This window comes from Dendronephthya gigantea, unplaced genomic scaffold, assembly GCF_004324835.1.
Source record: "Dendronephthya gigantea isolate DGI-Jeju-01 unplaced genomic scaffold, DenGig_1.0 000002F, whole genome shotgun sequence".
Taxonomy (NCBI): domain Eukaryota; kingdom Metazoa; phylum Cnidaria; class Anthozoa; order Malacalcyonacea; family Nephtheidae; genus Dendronephthya; species Dendronephthya gigantea.
In genome coordinates, this window is record NW_021163012.1 from 518,037 (window position 1) to 537,730 (window position 19,694).

At 36.1% G+C, this 19,694-nt stretch overlaps 4 protein-coding genes across 5 annotated transcripts; 2 read left to right on the plus strand and 2 right to left on the minus strand.

Moving 5' to 3' along the window:
- Positions 1-3: 3 nt before the first annotated feature.
- LOC114538374 (zinc metalloproteinase nas-14-like) lies at positions 4-1,808 on the minus strand. The gene is made up of 8 exons (XM_028559556.1): positions 1,663-1,808; positions 1,358-1,525; positions 1,163-1,280; positions 926-1,050; positions 665-748; positions 443-585; positions 190-264; positions 4-111 (listed from the first exon to the last, which is right to left on the minus strand). The coding sequence occupies exons 1-7, from the start codon at positions 1,745-1,747 to the stop codon at positions 190-192; spliced, it is 798 nt and encodes a 265-aa protein (XP_028415357.1). The 5' UTR covers positions 1,748-1,808; the 3' UTR covers positions 4-111.
- A 627-nt stretch (positions 1,809-2,435) lies between these two features.
- Positions 2,436-4,779, plus strand: LOC114535708 (peroxisomal targeting signal 2 receptor-like). The gene is made up of 12 exons (XM_028557016.1): positions 2,436-2,772; positions 2,869-2,935; positions 3,059-3,176; positions 3,364-3,399; positions 3,491-3,568; positions 3,635-3,749; positions 3,829-3,935; positions 4,007-4,044; positions 4,122-4,197; positions 4,271-4,326; positions 4,419-4,518; positions 4,588-4,779. Exons 1-12 carry the CDS (start codon positions 2,664-2,666, stop codon positions 4,642-4,644), a joined length of 957 nt encoding a protein of 318 aa, XP_028412817.1. The 5' UTR covers positions 2,436-2,663; the 3' UTR covers positions 4,645-4,779.
- Positions 4,780-6,478: 1,699 nt separating this feature from the next.
- LOC114535667 (protein NPAT-like) lies at positions 6,479-15,049 on the minus strand. Of its 2 annotated transcripts, XM_028556965.1 has the most exons (14): positions 12,356-15,049; positions 11,729-11,872; positions 10,378-10,459; positions 10,168-10,235; positions 9,596-10,034; positions 9,326-9,455; positions 9,158-9,231; positions 8,988-9,051; positions 8,761-8,851; positions 8,592-8,690; positions 7,444-8,450; positions 7,321-7,350; positions 6,718-7,227; positions 6,479-6,620 (listed from the first exon to the last, which is right to left on the minus strand). In XM_028556965.1, exons 1-13 carry the CDS (start codon positions 12,387-12,389, stop codon positions 7,126-7,128), a joined length of 2,364 nt encoding a protein of 787 aa, XP_028412766.1. In that variant the 5' UTR covers positions 12,390-15,049; the 3' UTR covers positions 6,479-6,620; positions 6,718-7,125. The 2 variants fall into 2 exon arrangements, with proteins under 2 accessions (XP_028412766.1, XP_028412773.1); XM_028556972.1 differs by lacking the exon at positions 12,356-15,049 and having other exon boundaries at positions 10,378-10,470; positions 11,729-11,817.
- Positions 15,050-16,983: 1,934 nt separating this feature from the next.
- Positions 16,984-19,387, plus strand: LOC114535699 (forkhead box protein O1-like). The gene is made up of 2 exons (XM_028557006.1): positions 16,984-17,460; positions 17,619-19,387. Exons 1-2 carry the CDS (start codon positions 17,104-17,106, stop codon positions 18,816-18,818), a joined length of 1,557 nt encoding a protein of 518 aa, XP_028412807.1. The 5' UTR covers positions 16,984-17,103; the 3' UTR covers positions 18,819-19,387.
- The last annotated feature ends 307 nt before the right edge of the window (positions 19,388-19,694 follow it).

Below are 19,694 nucleotides of genomic sequence, written 5' to 3' on the forward strand. Positions count from 1 at the left end.
CAATGTATATTTTAGTATAATTATTAATGTATATAATTATACATCAATCACAACTCTATTTAAATCGTATCCAATACAATTAAAAACTCCTCGCCAAGTACGGATGAGGGACTACAAAAAATAAAACACAAGTAAAATTTCCTTCAATCATTTCTTGTAATTATTGGTTTTAAAGAATAAATAACTTACTTAAGGACAGTTGTATAATTGGTTGACTTGTTGTTTGTCAAGAAAACTGATCTCTTCGTTATCTTGCAAAGTTTCCTATTAAAATTAGGAAAATATACTAGCTCAATCATTCGGTTTTTTACCAAATAATGACGCCGCTGTAATTATAACCATTAAAGTGAAAAAACAATGACGTATACATATTCACCCAACCGATTTAGAAAAAGTTCGAGTTGACTGCCAAGTTGTTGAACAATAAAAACAATATGCATACATTTGGATCAATCGCTTCAATAGTATCATCGCCGTTGCTACTAAACGTCTTGGGACCATAATGCATTATACTCTTCAAGTCATATGGACTCCCAAGTGAGTCAATCATAGCCGATGGCTGCTTGGCGAAATCAGGGTAGCGGCCTATAAGAACATCACAGATATAAATGAAAGAATTGTTTTACATTTTAGCGCTCGCATGCTGGTATACAATTTCAAATACCTGGCAAAATGTTTTCTGGAATTATGTTTACGTAATTATCCCTGTCTGGTCTCGAGTGTTCATGCCAAAATCCTATTACATGACCTGAAATCATTGTAACAGAAGGTATAGTTTTAATGAACCGAGTTTTGGCTAAGAGAGAAGACCTTACAAGAGCCTGTTAAGTTGAGCCAAAACTGATGTACACGAGTAAGTACTATATGTATATTAGAACTTATAATATACATTAGCTTATAATGTAGTTCCTTCAAATGATCTTACCAAGTTCGTGGCGAACGACTCGCTGTGACATGCATACATCGGGTTCAAGAGACATAGGCAAGCCAAATGGAATATATTCAGGAGGAAATAAACTGACATCTTTGTAACCAACAAATGCAGAGCATCTGAAAGACATCCGAAGCGAAAACTAGAATTTGGAGCAATCACGAAATGACTTTACCTCCAGGTATGAAGTGAACTATCAGAATTGATGTTACAAAGATAAATAATACTTACCCAAATCCTGTCATTCCAGCTATTTTCACGTAAACATTTTCATTAGTAAATGGTACAAATGACAAACAGGTTCCATTTTCCCAATCTTGCATCGCACTTAGGATCATGTTTTTGTGAGCTAAATATTGAACAAATAAAAATTCTAGTGTTTTAAGAAAGCGTAACTGGCCCGGAAAAGTCATAGGTTTACCAAACCTTGTGAGAAAGAGGTGTCGATGGTGTATGGAATAATGCCGTTGGGCCAGATGCCAGTCTTCGTGAGGCCGCGTTTCCTCCCCGCTGCATTTGAAACAACACGCGGGTCGATTAGTATGTCACCTTGAAACAGTTTTCGTGAGAATGGGCTTTTCACATTTCTGTTTTCTACGGAAAATACAAAAATCTCAAATCACAAATGTCTACAGATGATTTAAATTCTAGAAACCAAACACACTGTAACAAGATTTTTTATCTATAACTTAAGTTAAATTAGGAAAAACTAGAATAATCAGTTTCAATACCTTCAGGATAGCCATTGAATTGCACAGGCTTTTCTTCGGATGATATTGCCAATATTAGTAAAACAAGACAAAAAATAAGATTCATGACTTCAAAATATCTCTTCAACTTCAAGATCGCCTGAAACTCTCGTTGATGAATCCTGTTTTCCGGATCAAAATGAATCTATGGCTCGGCCTATGTCCTTGGCTTTATACAATCATTGTGTTATTTACTTTGCTAAATTTTACTAATTAATACGAACAAACGTGAATAAATAAAAGACACTGGCTAAACAAAAATGTTAAAATTAGAAAGACCGTATAAATTAGCAAACAAGTTTGTTTTAACGTGGGATTTAAAACTTGAACCTAGCCATGTTTTTAAGGTTAAAAATCCCACACAAAAAACAAACTTTGTTTGGTTTGCCAAGATTAGTTCAAAACGCTTAAAATAGTAATTTAATTAGCCAATAAACCTATGAAATTTATACGATTGTAGAAGTTGGAATCAAAACTCCCACTCATTTTGAACCATGCAAATGTGTTTATGTTCACTTTTGTTGACCTATAATACACTTATGATATATTGTAACTATGTTTGAGGGGAAATCTTTAAGAAAATCTCTCTATTTCTTATCGCATCAAAGATAAAGGGACGAAGGGAGTATGGATAGGTAGCCATTGTGTAGGAGTATAGCACGTACTTGCACCAGTGACTTGCACGTACTACTTCTCCTTTCTCTTCTTCTCTCCGACGAGCAATTCGGAAATTCTCGGGCATACCTCGTAATTTCGAAACAATATGCAACATGGCGGCGAAAAACCTGACAAAACCGGCATATTTTTAGTAAAAACTCGCGTTTATTTTGATTAAAAATATCATAAATGTCATGGAGATTGTTTATAATACCAATTTAAACACAGGATGTCCTTTCCGGCCTTTGTAAAGTTCAAATTATAGAAAAATTGTTATGTAAATACTGTCGAGGAGTGGGGTGGACAAGTTTCGTATATATGCGAATATGTCGTGTGTATTCCGTACACGAGGTTTTCATGGTTACAGCGTGCAGTTTTCACCTTACGAAGCAACCAGACTTGCATGCGCTTGTTCGCAGCATTATGGTTTAGCAGGTATAGAATGCCGAATAAAATTCTTACAAATAAAGAAAGTTAGCTGGAAGCTATGTTATCAAGAAATATGACAATAAAAACTACCATTCAATATAGGGCGTGGTTCTTTGTTTATTCTTGATATCCATAGACAAAAGCAAAGTGGAATGCAGCTATTTAGGAAGTGAGTATAAATAAGAGAAGAGAATTTACCACAACAAAAACAACACTGTCCAATCACTCCAGTCCAATGTCCTAGAAACAATGTCCCTAAGATGCAGAAATAACACTGTTTTCACCATTAAAGACTAGACTGGCAAGAAGGATTATTCGATTGTTGTTGGAGTGAAGTATCGCCAAATATAATAGCAAGCTCAAGTGCTGATGGAAGGATTCAATTGTGGGATATTGGTATGGAACAACAGGTTATCACCCAGCCACAATTTCACTCGTTAGTGTACTTCACTGAGTTCACTCTAATGCCTCAGGCTAGGTAATAGACTAGCAACTTATAATCACAATATACATATAGGTAACCTTCGTAAAACAGATCATAGGCTAAAAATTAAAGTATGCTGTATTAAATTGCATCAATCACTTTGTCTGTTTTAGGTTCCAGTAGCAGTGTTTCAAGAACATTTAAAAGAGGTTATAAGAAATTAATTTATTTCTTTCCAGATGGATAAATATCTCTTGAAATTTCTTTATATATTCATATGACATATATTCGTATTTAAAGGTTTATAGTATTGACTGGTGTGCTGTTCGTGGAAATAATAAGCTACTAAGTGGCTCCTGGGATAAAACAATTAAACTGGTATGTTGTGTTTCAAAAATGTACTTCTACCAAGCATTATTATCCAATTTCTCTATTTGTATTTAGTGGGACATGAATGGTGTACAGAATTCATCAATTTTGACCTACACAGGTCACGAAAATACCATATACTGTGTAAAATGGTCACCACATATTCCAGACACATATGCTTCAACATCAGGTACTCACTCCTGGGAAATATGTTTTGCAAGCAAGCCAAATGATAATGGCTTATATCTAATATATTATCCTGTTTCTAGGTGATGGAACAATCAGGATATGGAATACTAACAGTCCCCACCCTGCACAAGTTATACCTGGTGGAGGGGGTGAAATACTCACTTGTGATTGGACAAAGTATGATCAGGTAAAGTATTGTACAAAGGTTAGGACATTATGTGCCTTGAATATTTTACAATTATTTAATATTCAATTTAGAATATTTTGGCTTCTGGATCAACAAATAACCAGATAAGGTATGTTCACTGTATGTGGGTTTATCCCAAGTTTCTATATTTATTATTCAATCAATTTTTGTTTGAAAAATAAACAGAATATGGGACATTCGTAACACAATGCAATCCATCCAAATTTTGGATTGTCATCTTTATGCTGTGAGAAGAGTAAAGGTTGGTTTGTATTTCTTTTCAATGGTGTCATCAAGAATTACAATTAAATCACTCTTCCAACTTATTTATGTAGTGTTCTCCACATAATCAAAGCAAGTTGGTCTCAGTTTCATATGACCTGACAACCAGGTGAGAAATGAGGAGGAATGTGATAATGCAAAGGAGCTAAAATACCAATAAAGGATTCAGAAATAAGCAACCATTTTCAATGCCTTTGACAGAACATGGGATTACTTGAAAAGCAACCATCCACAGGAAACAATTCAACACCACACAGAGTTTGTAGTTGGGATTGATTTCAACCTTCACAAAGCATCAGAGGCCAGTATTTCTATCATCTAATGGCTGAAATTTTCAGTTCTTTTTTAAATCAATTCATTTGTTTTATAGATTGCAGACTGCTCATGGGATGAACAAATTAATGTTTATTCTCCAGTTTCCCTGTGACACGATGCATAACAAAAATGTGCATTCTATAAATAAATAGATATCAATGATTTATTTAAAAAATCCTAATGTAGTGTATATTTAATTGCTTTTTTAAAAATATAATTGGAATGAAATACAATGTGTGCAAGTACACTAATCAGTTTTCTTCTTTGCATCTGTGGTTGGTATATTTTCTCTGAGAACTCCCCGCAGTACAATACCCACAACAGCACAGCATATTGAAAGCCAACACGGTCCAGTTACACTGAACTCCAGTGCAAAACCAGCAATTGCAGGTGACAACATTCTGGCAATTGATGTCATAGAGTCTCCAACACCCATCACTGCACCCTTTTCCTCTGGTTTGATACGTTTTAAGATCAAGTTATGTGAGTTCACTCTCATGATAGCTGTTGAGAGTGATAAAGGAGCCATACAAAGTAAAACTGTATATATATGTGGAGATATTGTAATTCCAAACAGCGATGATGTCATCAAAAGCGATGCATAGAACATCATTTTCGCATCACTTTTCACATAGCCATCGATTGTGCCCACTGACATGCCAGACAGTGCTCCAATGATGCTACCATACGAGATAATATACCCCGCAATCTTTGCATTTATGCCATAACGAAATTCTAACATTGGGGTAAAATTATTACGGTATATTAACATACTCAGTGCCATGAAGAATCGAACACAAAGAATGTCAATGATAGATTGAACTGAGTCAATTTTTAGAAAACTAAAGAATTTTGAGAAGGTGGAGCTACTATCATTTTCCTTGTTTTTAGCCAACTTGGGTTCAGAATTCATTTTTTTGTGCCTTTCAACAATATCACTTGGCTGGCTGCTTTTATCTATGATTTCTGTATCCTCTTTAGCATTTCTTAACTCGGCATTCTCATTTTTTTTTACTTTTCTGTTTTCTAAAACAAACCATACAAAGACTAAGCCAAACAGGTAAACAGAACAAGACATTAAAGAGACTTTTAGAAATCCCTTATCTTGCATCGCAACTGTGCCACCAATTATTGGAGCAATGATGAAACCCAAACTACCAACAGCATTAAATCTTCCCAAAACAGTAGCTCTTTCTTCTGGGAGTGTAATGTCAGACAAGTAAGCTTTCACTGATGTTTGACTATGTTTCAGGATACCTAGAGCATTGATGAAAAGCTTTCATAAAATTGTTGGAGATTGAAATAGATTGGGAATGTAGTGGTGGTTGCCAGGAAACATACCTGTTGGTATTCTTGCAATTGCAAAAAGTAAAATGGTGTCTGTCAATCCCAACATCAAGTAACCAACAAAACTACCCACAAAGCTAAGTAATAACACAGGTTTGCGTCCCCATGCATCACTGACTTTTCCCTAGAAAGCAGGAATTTAACTTGATTTTGCCATAATAAAGAAAAGAAAACACATTTCTACTTACAATGTAAGGACTGGAGAAAACTTGCAATCCTCCATAAATGGAACCTAGATGAAGTATTTATAGGGGTTTCAGATTTTGCATACAATACGTCATTCATTATCATAATGTGCATCTGATTGTATAGACTAATAAGACAATGAATGAAAACAAAAGTGAAAGAAAAATTACATTGTTACTTACCGACTATACCAAGAGTCGAAGGAGACGCACCAAGTTCTCTTCCACGGCGATTGAATAAGGGCAAAAGCATACCAACCGCAAATAAATCCTTTGAAAGGAATTAACAACAGATAATTGTAACAGTTTGCCAGTAATTTGCAACAAATATTGAATATATTTCTCTGAATTTCTTCAATCTCACTCACCATGAACGCGACCAAATAGCAACATTTGATCAAGTTGTAACGGGAGAGCATGGTGAGGGAGGTTCAAAAATACCCTATAAGAGTTACAGATTCCTCAAAATGTTCGTCTGTAGTTTTATGAATGGTTCCCGACTTCCGTCTTGTATCTTTGGTAACTACTCCCGATTCGCCTTTTCACTCTCACCGACCTAAAACGGCGTAAAATTGGACAACGGAAAATTTCCATCAATTAAGCAAAATTCACGTATGCGTACATCGAGATCAAGCATGATGGTTGGTCATTACCATTGGTCTGAAGGTTTTCATCCGGAGATACTGTAAATCTTTCAATACCAGTGCACAGATTTCCCCAAATTTACCAGAAAAACTCTTCACCACCAGCACGCCACCAGTCAAGACCTCTCTCATAATGACGTCAAACGCGAAAAGGTTGAATGTGGTTGATGATTGGCTCGTTAGTTTAGCGGAACCAATCAAATTTCTTTCACCATCAGGCGGCGTGTTATGAAAAAGGTCTTCAAGACCCTGGGAATGAGTTTGGTCTACTTGGCCTTATATTTATGCTCATATGTCCTGGATATATTTCAATTTCTCTCAAATACAACATCAATTTTACTTTACTTATTCTAACGTGTGCATCTCTACTATCAAATCTTTCATTTCGCCTGTAAGCTCCAATTCACACAATTCAAGTCATGTTTTCCCAGCTTGAACATAATGCAATTGTGACAGAAATTTATCTACATCAAGATCTTCCGGAATTACTTTTGCTTTCTTTGACGTTCGCGATGACTTCTGTAAAGAAAAGTGTCGCCAATAAAATGGGAAAAATTAATAAAAACAAGTAATGAAGACAAATAGGAACAACGAAAAATAAAAAACGAATACCTTCTTTTTCTTGAGTTTTCGTTTACCATTCTGTTAAAAAGAAATGGAAAAGCTTTTGAAATACATAAACTCATTGGAAAAATCTAAAGCAATAAATTAAAACTTATAATAAATTAAAGATACCTTTTCAGAATCGGTAGATAAAGTCAAATCGTTCCCAGAGCTCTTGATATTCTCCGCTGTCTTTATTTTCACACACTCGGCAACGCAGGAAACCTCAGCTTTGATTAATGACGTGAGCGTCTCGGAAACGTCCGTCTTGAATGCTCGACACGGCAATACATCAAGTGATCTATCTGCATCGACATCAATCACCGACGATTTCTGGCCTACTGGTTCAGGAGGGGAACTTTTCACTGGTGTTTTTTTTGTGCTTTCCGCAGGTTGAACAGTTTTACTTTGACACTCAAGCAGTTCGTTTGTAGCTGCTTCTTCTAGTACTTGTAACTTAAGTGGAGAGTCTCTGAAACTTCTTGTTTCTTCAGGACAGTTTTCAGTGTTTGTTTTATCGCCTCTTTCACTACAGAAAGCTACGTCTTCAGAACCCATATTATCACTGTTTACACATTCAGTTGCCTCAGAGCTAGTCTCAGATTTCTCCTTTTCACACTGAAAAACAACAGGGTTATTCCTATTTCTTTTTACTTGTCCATTTTCAACGTTGCATACCTCTGAGTTTTCTTTTTTCTTTTCCAAATCGATTCTTGAGTTATCCCCCATTGTTGTTTCCATCTGCTCAACACAAACTTCCTCACTCATATTCTTTACTTCAACAATCCGGCCTTCTTTAGAAATCACCTCTTCGGTAACTTCATTTTCCATTTTATTTACTTTTTTATTCGATTCAGACATACTTGCAGATACAATAATCCCAGCAGTGTGATCATTGTCGACTGTCTTAAAGTTTAATCTCCTGATATGCGACACAATTGGCTGTGAGTGTCGTTTTGAAGGACTTGTATTCCCGGGGCTTAATACGACTGGAACAGATCTTGTAGAAGCCAGAACAGGACTACTCAACGAAGCAGAAGCATTAACCTTTGGCGGCGTCTCCAATGAATCTGGAGACTGACCTAAATGAACCATAGGAGAACAAGCCAGCAACAATAGACCATCGAGTGCTTCATTGTCTGAAAAAAGAAAACAGTACAACTAATTGTATTATTAACAACACAGGAACAGCAATCTCTGGGAATAAATTCGAGACAACGGCTGCTGAAAGCCGAAAGGGCGGAAAGGCCACCTCAAATTCCTGTCTACATCTCTACTACCTTTAGTATTGTTTGAAGAGGTTGAATCTTGAGTATCTTTTGATCCTTGATCTTTGGTTTCTACAACGTGGGACTCCTCACAACTGCTTTCGAAATTTTCTGGAAAAAGAGATGAAATATGTTCTTCTGAAAACAGAAGATAAAGAATTAAGTGTTTGTTGAGTCTTACCGAAACTTGAGAACAAGTCCTCAAACACAGGATCCAACTTCATCATTTCCATAATATCGTCCACCTTATTTCTGTCAACGACTGCACTTTGCTGCGGAGAAAACATTCAAACAATTTTAGCGACATCAACATTTGTTTAGTTATCAAAATTCCACGGTTCTGTGTTCACACAGCGCCGGAAGTAGCAGGACTTGTCATATCTTCTTTATCTTCATAACTCTTCTCACCGTTTGAGCGTTTGCCAGGATTTCTGCGTTTGAAATGGGTTGTGGTTCAGCTGAAGCATCGATTCTTAAAAAGATAAAAATACAGTTATACAGATACTGATACAGCTATTGATCGGAATCAAGGAAGACACCTTTAAACGTGAGAAATTCAGAAGATTATGTACACCTACCCCACTGCGCGGTTTATATTTTCTGCTAATTTTTGGGATAACTCTGGTTGCCCGAGAATTTTGTCAACAAAACTCTAAAAAAGATCCAAAGATCTTAATATATTATGTATAAAAGAGTTACATATGAATTTTCCATCTACCTGCTGTATGGAAGTATTCACTACTGACCTGTATATCATCACGTTGACTGTCATCTTGTGCAATGGTTTCTGTTGATGTGACTGTATTTGTTTTTAATGAAACGTGTGCTGGAGGTAATGAACAAACACCTTCAACAGTTCTCTTTTTTGGAGGAACACTATAAAAAATTATTGCAAATTATTGAAATTAAGTACTAAAGCAGGTTATGCATGATAACCAGTGAATCACCTAAATAATCGTACAGCACTATAAACGGCAGGGAAAAGGCAAGGCGATTTTTGGGAACCTTATTATTACCTTTTCCGTTTTGGTGACTTAAAAGAATCACAAGGCAAAATCTGTTCAAAACCAGGCTGAACATTTTCACTCGAGTTTATTTCTTGAATACTCTCTGAGATAACATTACTTCGAGTGACGTCTGTACAACCAGTTTGTACCACCGTCTTTGTTGGTGTTTTCCACTGTGGAAGAAACGCATCTTTTACATTGGGAAGTTGATTTTGCATACAATTGACCGGTGTCACGTTAGTTGGTGCATGATAAACTTGAGGGTAAGACGTTAGAAGAACGTATGGATTATCAACGTATTGTTGAGGTGAAGTTGTTGTGAGGTGTCCGGTTATTGTAGGAATGTTTGCTTGCAAGGGAACCGGACTCTCGTGGAGTGCAGCAGCTTGTGATTTGCTGTTCTGCTGGAATGTGTCTCTGTTTTGTTTGTTAAAGACTCTGTTTCGTGCTAGACAATTAAAAAAAAACGTGCAAAATTTTGTATGAACAAGATTCTAATTACAGAAAAGTATAGTACTTTGGAATAAGCATTGCTACAGACGAAAGTAACTGAGCATATAATTTCAAATCTTTACACCAACCTTTTTGACTTCGGAATCCTTTTTTTGCTTTATTCTTCCATTTTTCTGAACCATGGATAGTGATGTGCCTTGAAGTGAATCAAATTAGCAGAGAAAGGCTGAGTTAGAAGATGAAGAAAAGATGAGAAATGAAAGAAAGCGTTATTAGCTTTAAAGGGAAGATCTTGACAACCAAGCAAGGTAAAACAACAACATTAAGAAGTCACATACTTTATTTGCCCAACAAGAACATCAAATTGTCTCCACAGCAACAAAAGCATACTTTCTGGATCTGTACATTTCCCCTTTTCCTCTACAAAAATGCTGTTTATCAATGCAACAGTTTCGCATGCATTTAGAATTTGAATCATGATAGGTATTCGATAAACCGGCAAGGTTATAATTGTAGTAGACAATGTAGAATACAGGCATGTCTGTAGATATGAATAACCATTGTTATATAACTTATATTACTACCAATTTTAGGCATCATTAGTCAACTGAAAATACAACATAAAACAGAGAATCCCTTTAAACCAAATCTGCAATATTTAAAATTGGTACCAAACTATAAATTCTTCCACCCTGTGAAATAATAATATAACTTATGAAGATATACTTGAATGGTGGAAATATCATTGTTGAAAATATGTAATAATTATTGGAAAAATGTATTCCTCTGTGTTGTTCTATATAATTTTACATTATATCCTAGACAACGCAATTCTCGTAGCAATAACAATGCATTAAGTATGCAACAAACACAAAGACATTCATGGCCAATATATATAATCAACATACTTAAGAGGATATCAGAAAGAACCTTTTTACTCAGACACAGGTCAAATAATCTTGTGTGGTATCATCTCTTATAAACTACAGACACGCTTCCTTTGATAGCCATTGCAGTCACGCAATGAAGTATTTGGGAGACTTTATTCTTTATTTTGGGCAAAAAATAAAACATATTTACTGCAGAAACCATTAAACTACATACTCAATATTATTTTTGATATAACTGTGAACGTTTTTTTGATGAAACCATTTAAATGCAGACTAATTTAAATAGTGAAATAACTTTTATGGTAATTGTAAGAACCTATAGAAACCTATAGAATGCCATAGAAACCTAAAGAAAAACTTAGCAAAAGCAGATTAAGCTACATGCAAAAAACAAAACTAGTTATGAACCATGTGCAGTATTTTGCTTTGTGCAACACTGTCCAGCCTTACTGGTCAATTAAAGAGTGCTGTCAGTTAAATAGATCATGATTTAGAAGTGTCTCGTACTATTGTGTGTTCAATAAGTACTTCTTAAGGTTGTAATAAAATCTTTGAGAGTTTCTGTTAATAACAAGCATGCTTTGATATCCTTCCTCAATTACTAACAGATATGTATTACAGAAGTAAACACTCTTTCTTCATTTTTTATCATTGTAATTAGACAGAAGGAATGTAGATTTTATCTCCTAGGCTAGAAAAATACATTATCTAAGAAACTCTTTATATACAAGTGATATTCTATGAAATTGAATAGCAATTCTAGCATTGTCTAGCATTGAAGAAAGTGATCAACACACACCTCTTTCTTTTAACAGAGAATATTCTTTGATAATCAAGGACAAATTCAACTCTTGTCCCCAGTCCCAATCATTTACTGTCAAATCTGGATATTCTCTGGAGAATGCAGTTTTAGTTTCTTCTAACCCTTGGTCAGAGAGATAACCTATAGTCAAGCAAGTAAAATTAGACAAGTTAGTGCTACACTTTGCATTCATTCCAGGAATTCCAAAAATTCCAGGAAATAGTTTCATATTTTTATTGTTCTTTATATCAGCTGACAAGAGACATTAGAATGTTAGTGTTTCACAGCTGATATATTAGGTGGGCAGTTTTCACAACTTTTGTGAAACTATATTAAATTTTCATGAATTGTAATTCAATATAAAAGTATAAAACCTTTGCACAACACGTTTGTGATAACTTATAATTTTGCATAGCAAACAGACATACTTATTACACACCACATAGATTTATTACTGCAGAGCTTTCTGCCCGTTAACCCAGGTTCTCATTAGCCCTGTTTCGCTGCAGTAGAGTAGTAGATATACGTACTAGTGTTTGGTACTTCTACAAATCCAACAACTGCTAATTATGTTCATATTTAATGACTAAAATCACCCTGAATTACATTTACATAATTACTTACCAAACACAAGCCTGGCTACATCGAGAGAAGGCATATTATCCCTCAAAATACAAAAATAATTGAGTTTATATGATAAATTTCATGAATTAGTAATAGTCGGCCATGTTTGTTTTGAATTTTCGAATTCGAGCGTTTTGAAACCACGCATGTGCAAATTTTCCCGCCACAGCGCGCGAAAAATCTTGCTGAACTCAAAATAAACTGGACATACAAATACCATGAAATATATATATAATTATATATATACATTGAGGAAAAAACCCAACGCAATAATAACTTAAAAGAGAAAGTTTGTTGATTTCGAGCAAAGCAGACATTGCATTATCAATTTCGGCCTATAAAAATTGTTGTATTACAGTATTACTTATTCTACGTTTTATATTTTGAGCCAAAAGGTCTGTTCCAAGTTCCTATTTACATTTGCTGTTTCCTTAATTTCCGGTTACGAGTTTAAATGAATCTGTAATTAAAAAAACGTTCATTATCATCAAATATGATCTAAATATGACTTGGAAAGAGGGGAAGTTTTATTTTATGAATAATCATCAAATTAAACGACAAGATTAAAAATGAATATGTACACTGAAAATTCGATGTTCAGATACAGGGATTCTTCTCCAAAAAGCGAGATCTTCTATCTTCACATGCATATCGCAGGTGAACAAAATCCAAAAAGACCATTTGCAAAAATGTTTTCAAAATATCCCGCTGCAAAGTTCGTAAACTTTCAGTCTATATTTATCTTATGCCCGCGGTGAAACGGATAACGATTATTTTTGCCGAAAGTAGCTATTTTTCTGCGCGTAATACAAATATAAACACAATCAGTAGACCGCTCGTGGGGTTATATTCTCCAAATTCAGACAGTTCGAAATTTCACAAGCATTTTGACTATAATCTAAACCAACTTTTTTGCGGCTGTCGAGTGTTGGATTCATTTTTTTAACTCTAAAATTTAAATTTTCTTCTATAGCAGAAATTGTTCATGATGAAATGCGATGGCGGTGCACGGCTCGAAGGTAAAGAACCTAGTGTAGGAGGGTGATTTCAGTTATTCAGTAGCATCCCAATACATTCACAGGCCATTTAATTGGCAGTAACAGTAAACTAAATTCCTCTATGTTAGGATGAAACCAACTAAAATGGCCCAAGAATGATGTTATGAGTTGTGAAAAACTGACTGCGTTTTTTTCTTATCATCGAGAGAGTGATGGCAAGACCAATCAATGGGAAGATTTAAGGTAAAACATTTCAAATCAAACTCTCCCTGGTGTAGAGAAACCGTTATGGAATCTTTATGACGAACTGATTAAGATATCTCACTGAATGTCCTTTTAGGAAAGAGTCGTTAGAAGGAAAGGTATGTTTTACGATTCATCGCTGTTTCATATCATAACTTTAATGATAATATTTGAAGCAACTCGTTCTTATCGAAGCTTTTAGAAGTGCAAATATAAAGAAGCTCTGAAATCCGACTAATCCATAAACATATGTCATAGCCAGGGAATTATTCAAATGAGAGTGCAACGCCTGAAGATGCATATCAGGGAATCGAGCAGCAGCTGAGAGTTATTCAGGATTGCGAAATGAGTTTGATGGAGAGATTTGAAGTGTGTCATTTAGTGTTAAAGAGCTTGATTGACGATAAAGTTAGCAATTTTTGAAAATGTTAACCACAATTATAGATGAACCAGCTGCGTTTGCTCAACGGCTGATTATGAAAAAACTGAAATTCTTTTCAAAATGACACCAATCAATGGATACACGATTCTTCCTCTTAACCAAAGATTTGACGACGACGATTATGCCCGTATATACGATAGTTGCTAGTAAGCCATGCAGCCGTGCAAGATGCAGGCTTTTGAAACCCTCAATTTGACTAGATTTTATACACATAAAGCCAGTTACCAAGAAAAGTGATATCATGCATGTTCCATTTCGCTAGTTGACCACCAGAATGTCACATGTAGTTCAACCTGTAGTTTATTAAAGATCGTAAAATAATGTAAATTCTATTGATAGTAAGCGGGAAGTGTTTCTAGTATCTTCTGCAGGTTTTTTTTTGATCAAGTAAAGACAAGAAGAATTTAATATTGGTTTATATTGAGGTAATACTGGAGAAGCATCTCAACATAGCAGTGCTTTGCCAACCAAACAGTGACAAGTACAGAAATTGTTTATATTTTTAGTAACAAATATTGTGTTGCCGCAGCGCACACGGATACTTCCTTGCAAAACAATGCAACTGACCAAAAAAGGCTCCACCCTTCTAACGGTAGTTTGTTCCTGTATTATGACTTTGGGATTATTTCGTGTATTCAAGTCAAGATCATTGACGTCAAAGCGACGAGGTATATTGCTTGTGTAAATGAATGCTGACTCAAGTTTGTAAACATTCGCACCGTCTTTTGTGTATTCATCGTCTTATGATTTTCTCGTGACACTTTGACCCCTGTAGTGACGTTATTTTGATAGTTGTACGAAATTTGAGAATGCGCGGAGTTTAAACTGTTGCAATTATTACGATTGATTGAATCTAGAATGAACGAGAATATTCTTTGACCATTCGAATAGTCACTGGGAGTCTTCACTATACTTTCTTTATATCTTAGAAGATCGACATAAATCACAAAATAATTCGAAACATATACGATGATGTCTCGAAATATTGCTCCAGTCAAGTACAGGAAGCTCAAGCAGACTGTATATTGGGCTGAATAACAGACATATGAATATTTAGTATATATATATTAGCGAAATCTAATGCAGTAATTGCTCATCCAACCATCAAATTTACCAACACATGAATCTCACATACGCTAGTGCCACACGAGGAAGTCATGAAGAATATGTTCATCTATTCCGGAACACAACATTTCCTGTTGGCGTTTGGCCAAAGCTAAGTAAACCCCAGGCTAGCTCAAGCCCAGCATCGTCGTAATGTACCAAAACTAAAATGTACTAAATATCATCATTTACTGAATAAAATATTTCTTTTTCTCTATCATGTCATTGCTAAATCATTGCCTATTATAATTTTTATTCGTTTTGTTTGGGAAAATCATTAGAGCTGCTATTGCTTGTGATGTATAAGAATAAAGTATGATTGAGAAGCAGTATTTGTGTTTATTTTTTAGTTGAAAGCCGGCAGTCATCTGTAATCTAATGCTCACTTATGCTCGTAATGTTTAAAAGGAAATATTAAACATCCTGGGTGCTTATTTACCGCAATCGTTATTTTCATGAAGACTGCATGTATCCTCGTTTCCATAGAGTGCATCCCTTTTGGAAAAGACCCCAGCTTAAATGCCCACTTTTGTAATAATATGGTTATTGTGTGAACATAAAAACACCTATCTCCTGATCTAATGCAGCGAGGAGTGTACCACCTATGACTACACTTTGACTCTTAAATCTGTGTAAAAAAATGAAGTTCTGGAAACTACTGTAATCCCTACATATCACGCGATAAACGCAATAATATTTAAACTCTTTCGTGTGGAGATAAAAGAAGAATGATATACGATCTGGCTGATATTTGATGCCTTTCTGACGCCGAGTTTCCTCAGTGTTTATTGCGTTACTATCGTTACTGAGCAGTCTGATTCCTTTCCTCAATGACAGTAAGTACAATTAGCGTAAGCAAGCACGCGATACGTGTAATTATTGAGATACATGATCTTTGTCTTCGGAAACTACAAGCTTATTCTGCAAGTTTAATTGATGAACTAAAAGTTTACGATTTAAGACGAAACTTATTTCACTTCGCCTAAATTTTGTTCAACTATTTTCAGTATTTTGGTGTGGCAATATTGTTTCTGTAATGTAGTCTAACGATTGTTTCGTATCCAAGTATTTAAATTTTCAATCTATGAACATTGAGAGACAATCGAAACAGACAAAACATTAGCTTGGCTTAGCTTTTTTATGATAGATCCAAATAATTCAGGTCAAAATATACAAAAAAAATGCACTTTTGTCTTTCAATTCAAGAGAAGTGACAGTCTGAAACAACTCAAACGATCCCCAATATAAATTGATTTTCCCAAAGGGCGCATGATCAGTAATAGTGCTATAGTAAAATATGTATGGTTTAAAGAATGCCTGCATAGACCGGTTTATCAAATCGGTAATTTGAAAAAATCACCCGTCGAGGCTTGCTAGTTAAAACACATTTAATGTTTTTTTAACATCGAGGTAATAAAATCGATGCGGTATCACTAATTTTTAGCGGTTTTCAAATATCTTCCAGCATTCACCTGATGTTACATGTTACCTGATTACAATTATAAACTTGTGGTTGGTATAGGTAACCAAAAAATTAGGTAAATTTAGAGAGCATCTCCTAACAATATGCCGAACGAACAGTGAAAAATTAAAGGTTATATACCTCAGTTCTCACTCGAAAGCTCTATTGGACAATCTTCGTTTTCAATTACGGAGATTTAATTGCATTTAGTACACACCTCACGTTAACCACTGTAATTTATAGCGATGCTGTGATTGGTCAGACGTGCAAGTTTTTATATTCTGACGTAGGCGTATGCGCTCTAATAGGGCGGCCAATTGCGACGGGAACCAATCAAATGCCAGCTTCAGAGAGAAGTACGTCACGGTTGAATTGCATTTCCTATACAAGTCGTTGCGGCGTGTTGCTGAAACGAAACATAAATTCAGTGTGTAATTGATTCAGGTAGAGTTTCGTGTTGGTTAGCGCTACAGATACACAATACAACTTAGTAACAACTATGTTATTATCCCCCTGTGATAGCTTCGAATCTGGAATGGAAGAGGAAATATTGAGAGAGATCGAAGGAAACAGGCCGCGTTCTAGAACATGGCCCCTCCCGCAACCCGAAGACTTCGAAACACAGAAATCACCCGAAGTCGAAGAGAAAATATCGACAGCAAAGCTCGAGCCGGGCTCGAAGAAAGGTTCGCGCAAAAATGCTTGGGGAAATCAGTCGTATGCTGATTTGATTACCCAGGCTATTCAAAGCACACCTGAACAGCGAATGACTCTGTCTCAAATATATGCTTGGATGGTTGAGAATGTTGTATACTTCAAAGATAAAGGAGACAACACAAGCAGTGCCGGTTGGAAGGTATGTAAAGCTGTGTTTCACATTACATTTTTATTACCATTACAGCGTTTATTGCTGCATGCAAATCGTGTTATTATAAAAAATATAACACTTATAGTGAGCGTATGTTTCAACTATTTGCGTTTTAATAATGCGCCAATATATCTTTATAATTACAGAACAGTATTCGCCATAATCTGTCGCTACACAATCGTTTCATACGAATTCAAAACGAAGGAAATGGCAAATCGTCTTGGTGGATGGTCGATGCTGATGCTAAGACCGAAAAGACGAAACGTAGAAGCCGTTCAAGCTCTCTGGACTCGGACAACGGCCCCAAAGCGACGAAAACAAAACGACCCGGGCGAAAAGGCAAACGAAGCGAGCACAACGATGACAAACCACTGAGTCCTAACTCCAAGCTTCGTGTTACACCAAAGTCGCCTATAAACACGGAACCCTCGGTTATTTTGGAAGATAACCCATTCCCGTTCCCTCTGGCTGATTACAGGCATCGCTCATCGTCAAATGCATCTAATGTGAGCAGTATCAGCGGCAGGCTTTCCCCTATTCCTTCACACGACGAAGAGCTAGATTTAGACGAGAATATGTCGCTCTCCCCGACGCAAGACCGACCCGAGCAAACTCCTGTTGTCGTCGAAGAACTGATGGATAATATGAAAGAAAACCTGATAATGACGAGGCCTCATCCACAAGCACCACCTCAGGCAGATATTGCAGCATTTCGTGCGAGATGCAACGAAGACACGATGAATATAGACTCACCACCGGCAGCGACGTTTGTTGAAAACCGGTACCCAAACACGGATTACTTCCCTGCTACAAACTTGAAGCAAGCCCCATTTGCGGCAGCAAAGATACCCACTCAGAAAGGCCTGTACAAAGAGGCACCTCCTAATACCTTACAGCAGCACATCAATGGTATTTACCACCGTGGAAACATAAGTTCGCCGAGTAATTTTCAAATGCCGGAACGAAATCTTTCGCAGGTTATGCACCCCGACCAGCGAGCACCTCCACCGCCGTACAACGTGCATCTCAATAACTCCGTGCAAAGACCCCAGCCCAGCCATAATCGGGTAGTAATGCAAGGTAATAACTATATACCATACTACCATAACTCACAGAATGATGGTGTGCCGATGATTAGTGTCGAAATGGCGGATTCAGCCGCGCTACCAGGCGACTTTGATATTGACTTTCTTGAACGACTTGACCGAGACATAACTTGTGATGTCGAAACCGTCCTTCGAACTGAATCTGCTTTTAATGATGGACATTTAGACTTCAACCTAGACAATTATGTTTCTGCAATTGCACTTCCAGAAATTTCATTGTCTAGAAACATGGTGCATTGAATTGGTGCGAAGCGAACATCGCCATTCTTACAAATCAAACATGGCCGACCCTTTCTGCGTTCAAGTCCAAGAACCAAAACTAGACCGGGTTTTCAAAATATAAATCTACTACCCCACTTCAAGCTTTTGCAAAAGGCACAGTTGAGTGATTAACTCAGTCCATTACCAACTCAAAAATTGAGAAATGGACTTAAATCAAAGTTAAATCAGGAACATTAAATTATATATCTATTCGACTAAATGTACATTTTAAGCAATCTCAAATGGTCTGCCAGTTGAATTGATTTCTAACTGGAAAGCAATGGGATGTAGTAGTGTTAATACAGTATTAATTTTTTATTAAGTTAGTTGCTTTCACTGCGTGATAAGCTGCCAGTCTGTCTCTGGTTGAACCAAACAACTGGTACAGTATATTAAATAATATTGTAATGTTTTATTTGCATATAGAGAAACTGTAGTTGTAATAGCGTGGATTAGGACAATCGGAGGAATATGTATCCGAAATGTAACTTATATATAATCTCGTGTCACTATTATATTTATACTCTCGCATCTTCGACTGGAAACGACAAGTGTAGTAGTGCTAATACTCTCTTTGGATACTCTCTGGAGTGGAATTAATTAGGAATTCAATAATATCGCGACATGAAAGTTTTGCAGATGTTCGCACACACACATAAATTATTTCAAAAAAATTACCAAGTTATCGCCAGCCGGACCCTTTCCGATTGTGTTTTAAGATTTCATTATAATTATCTAAAATCGACCTGGAATTTCTTCTTACGTTTCATAATGAAACCTGCTGATTTTCGGATATCAAATGTAAATAAGCCGAACAGCTGCAAGTTTTCGCGCGAGCCGGCATGAGAGCGCGCG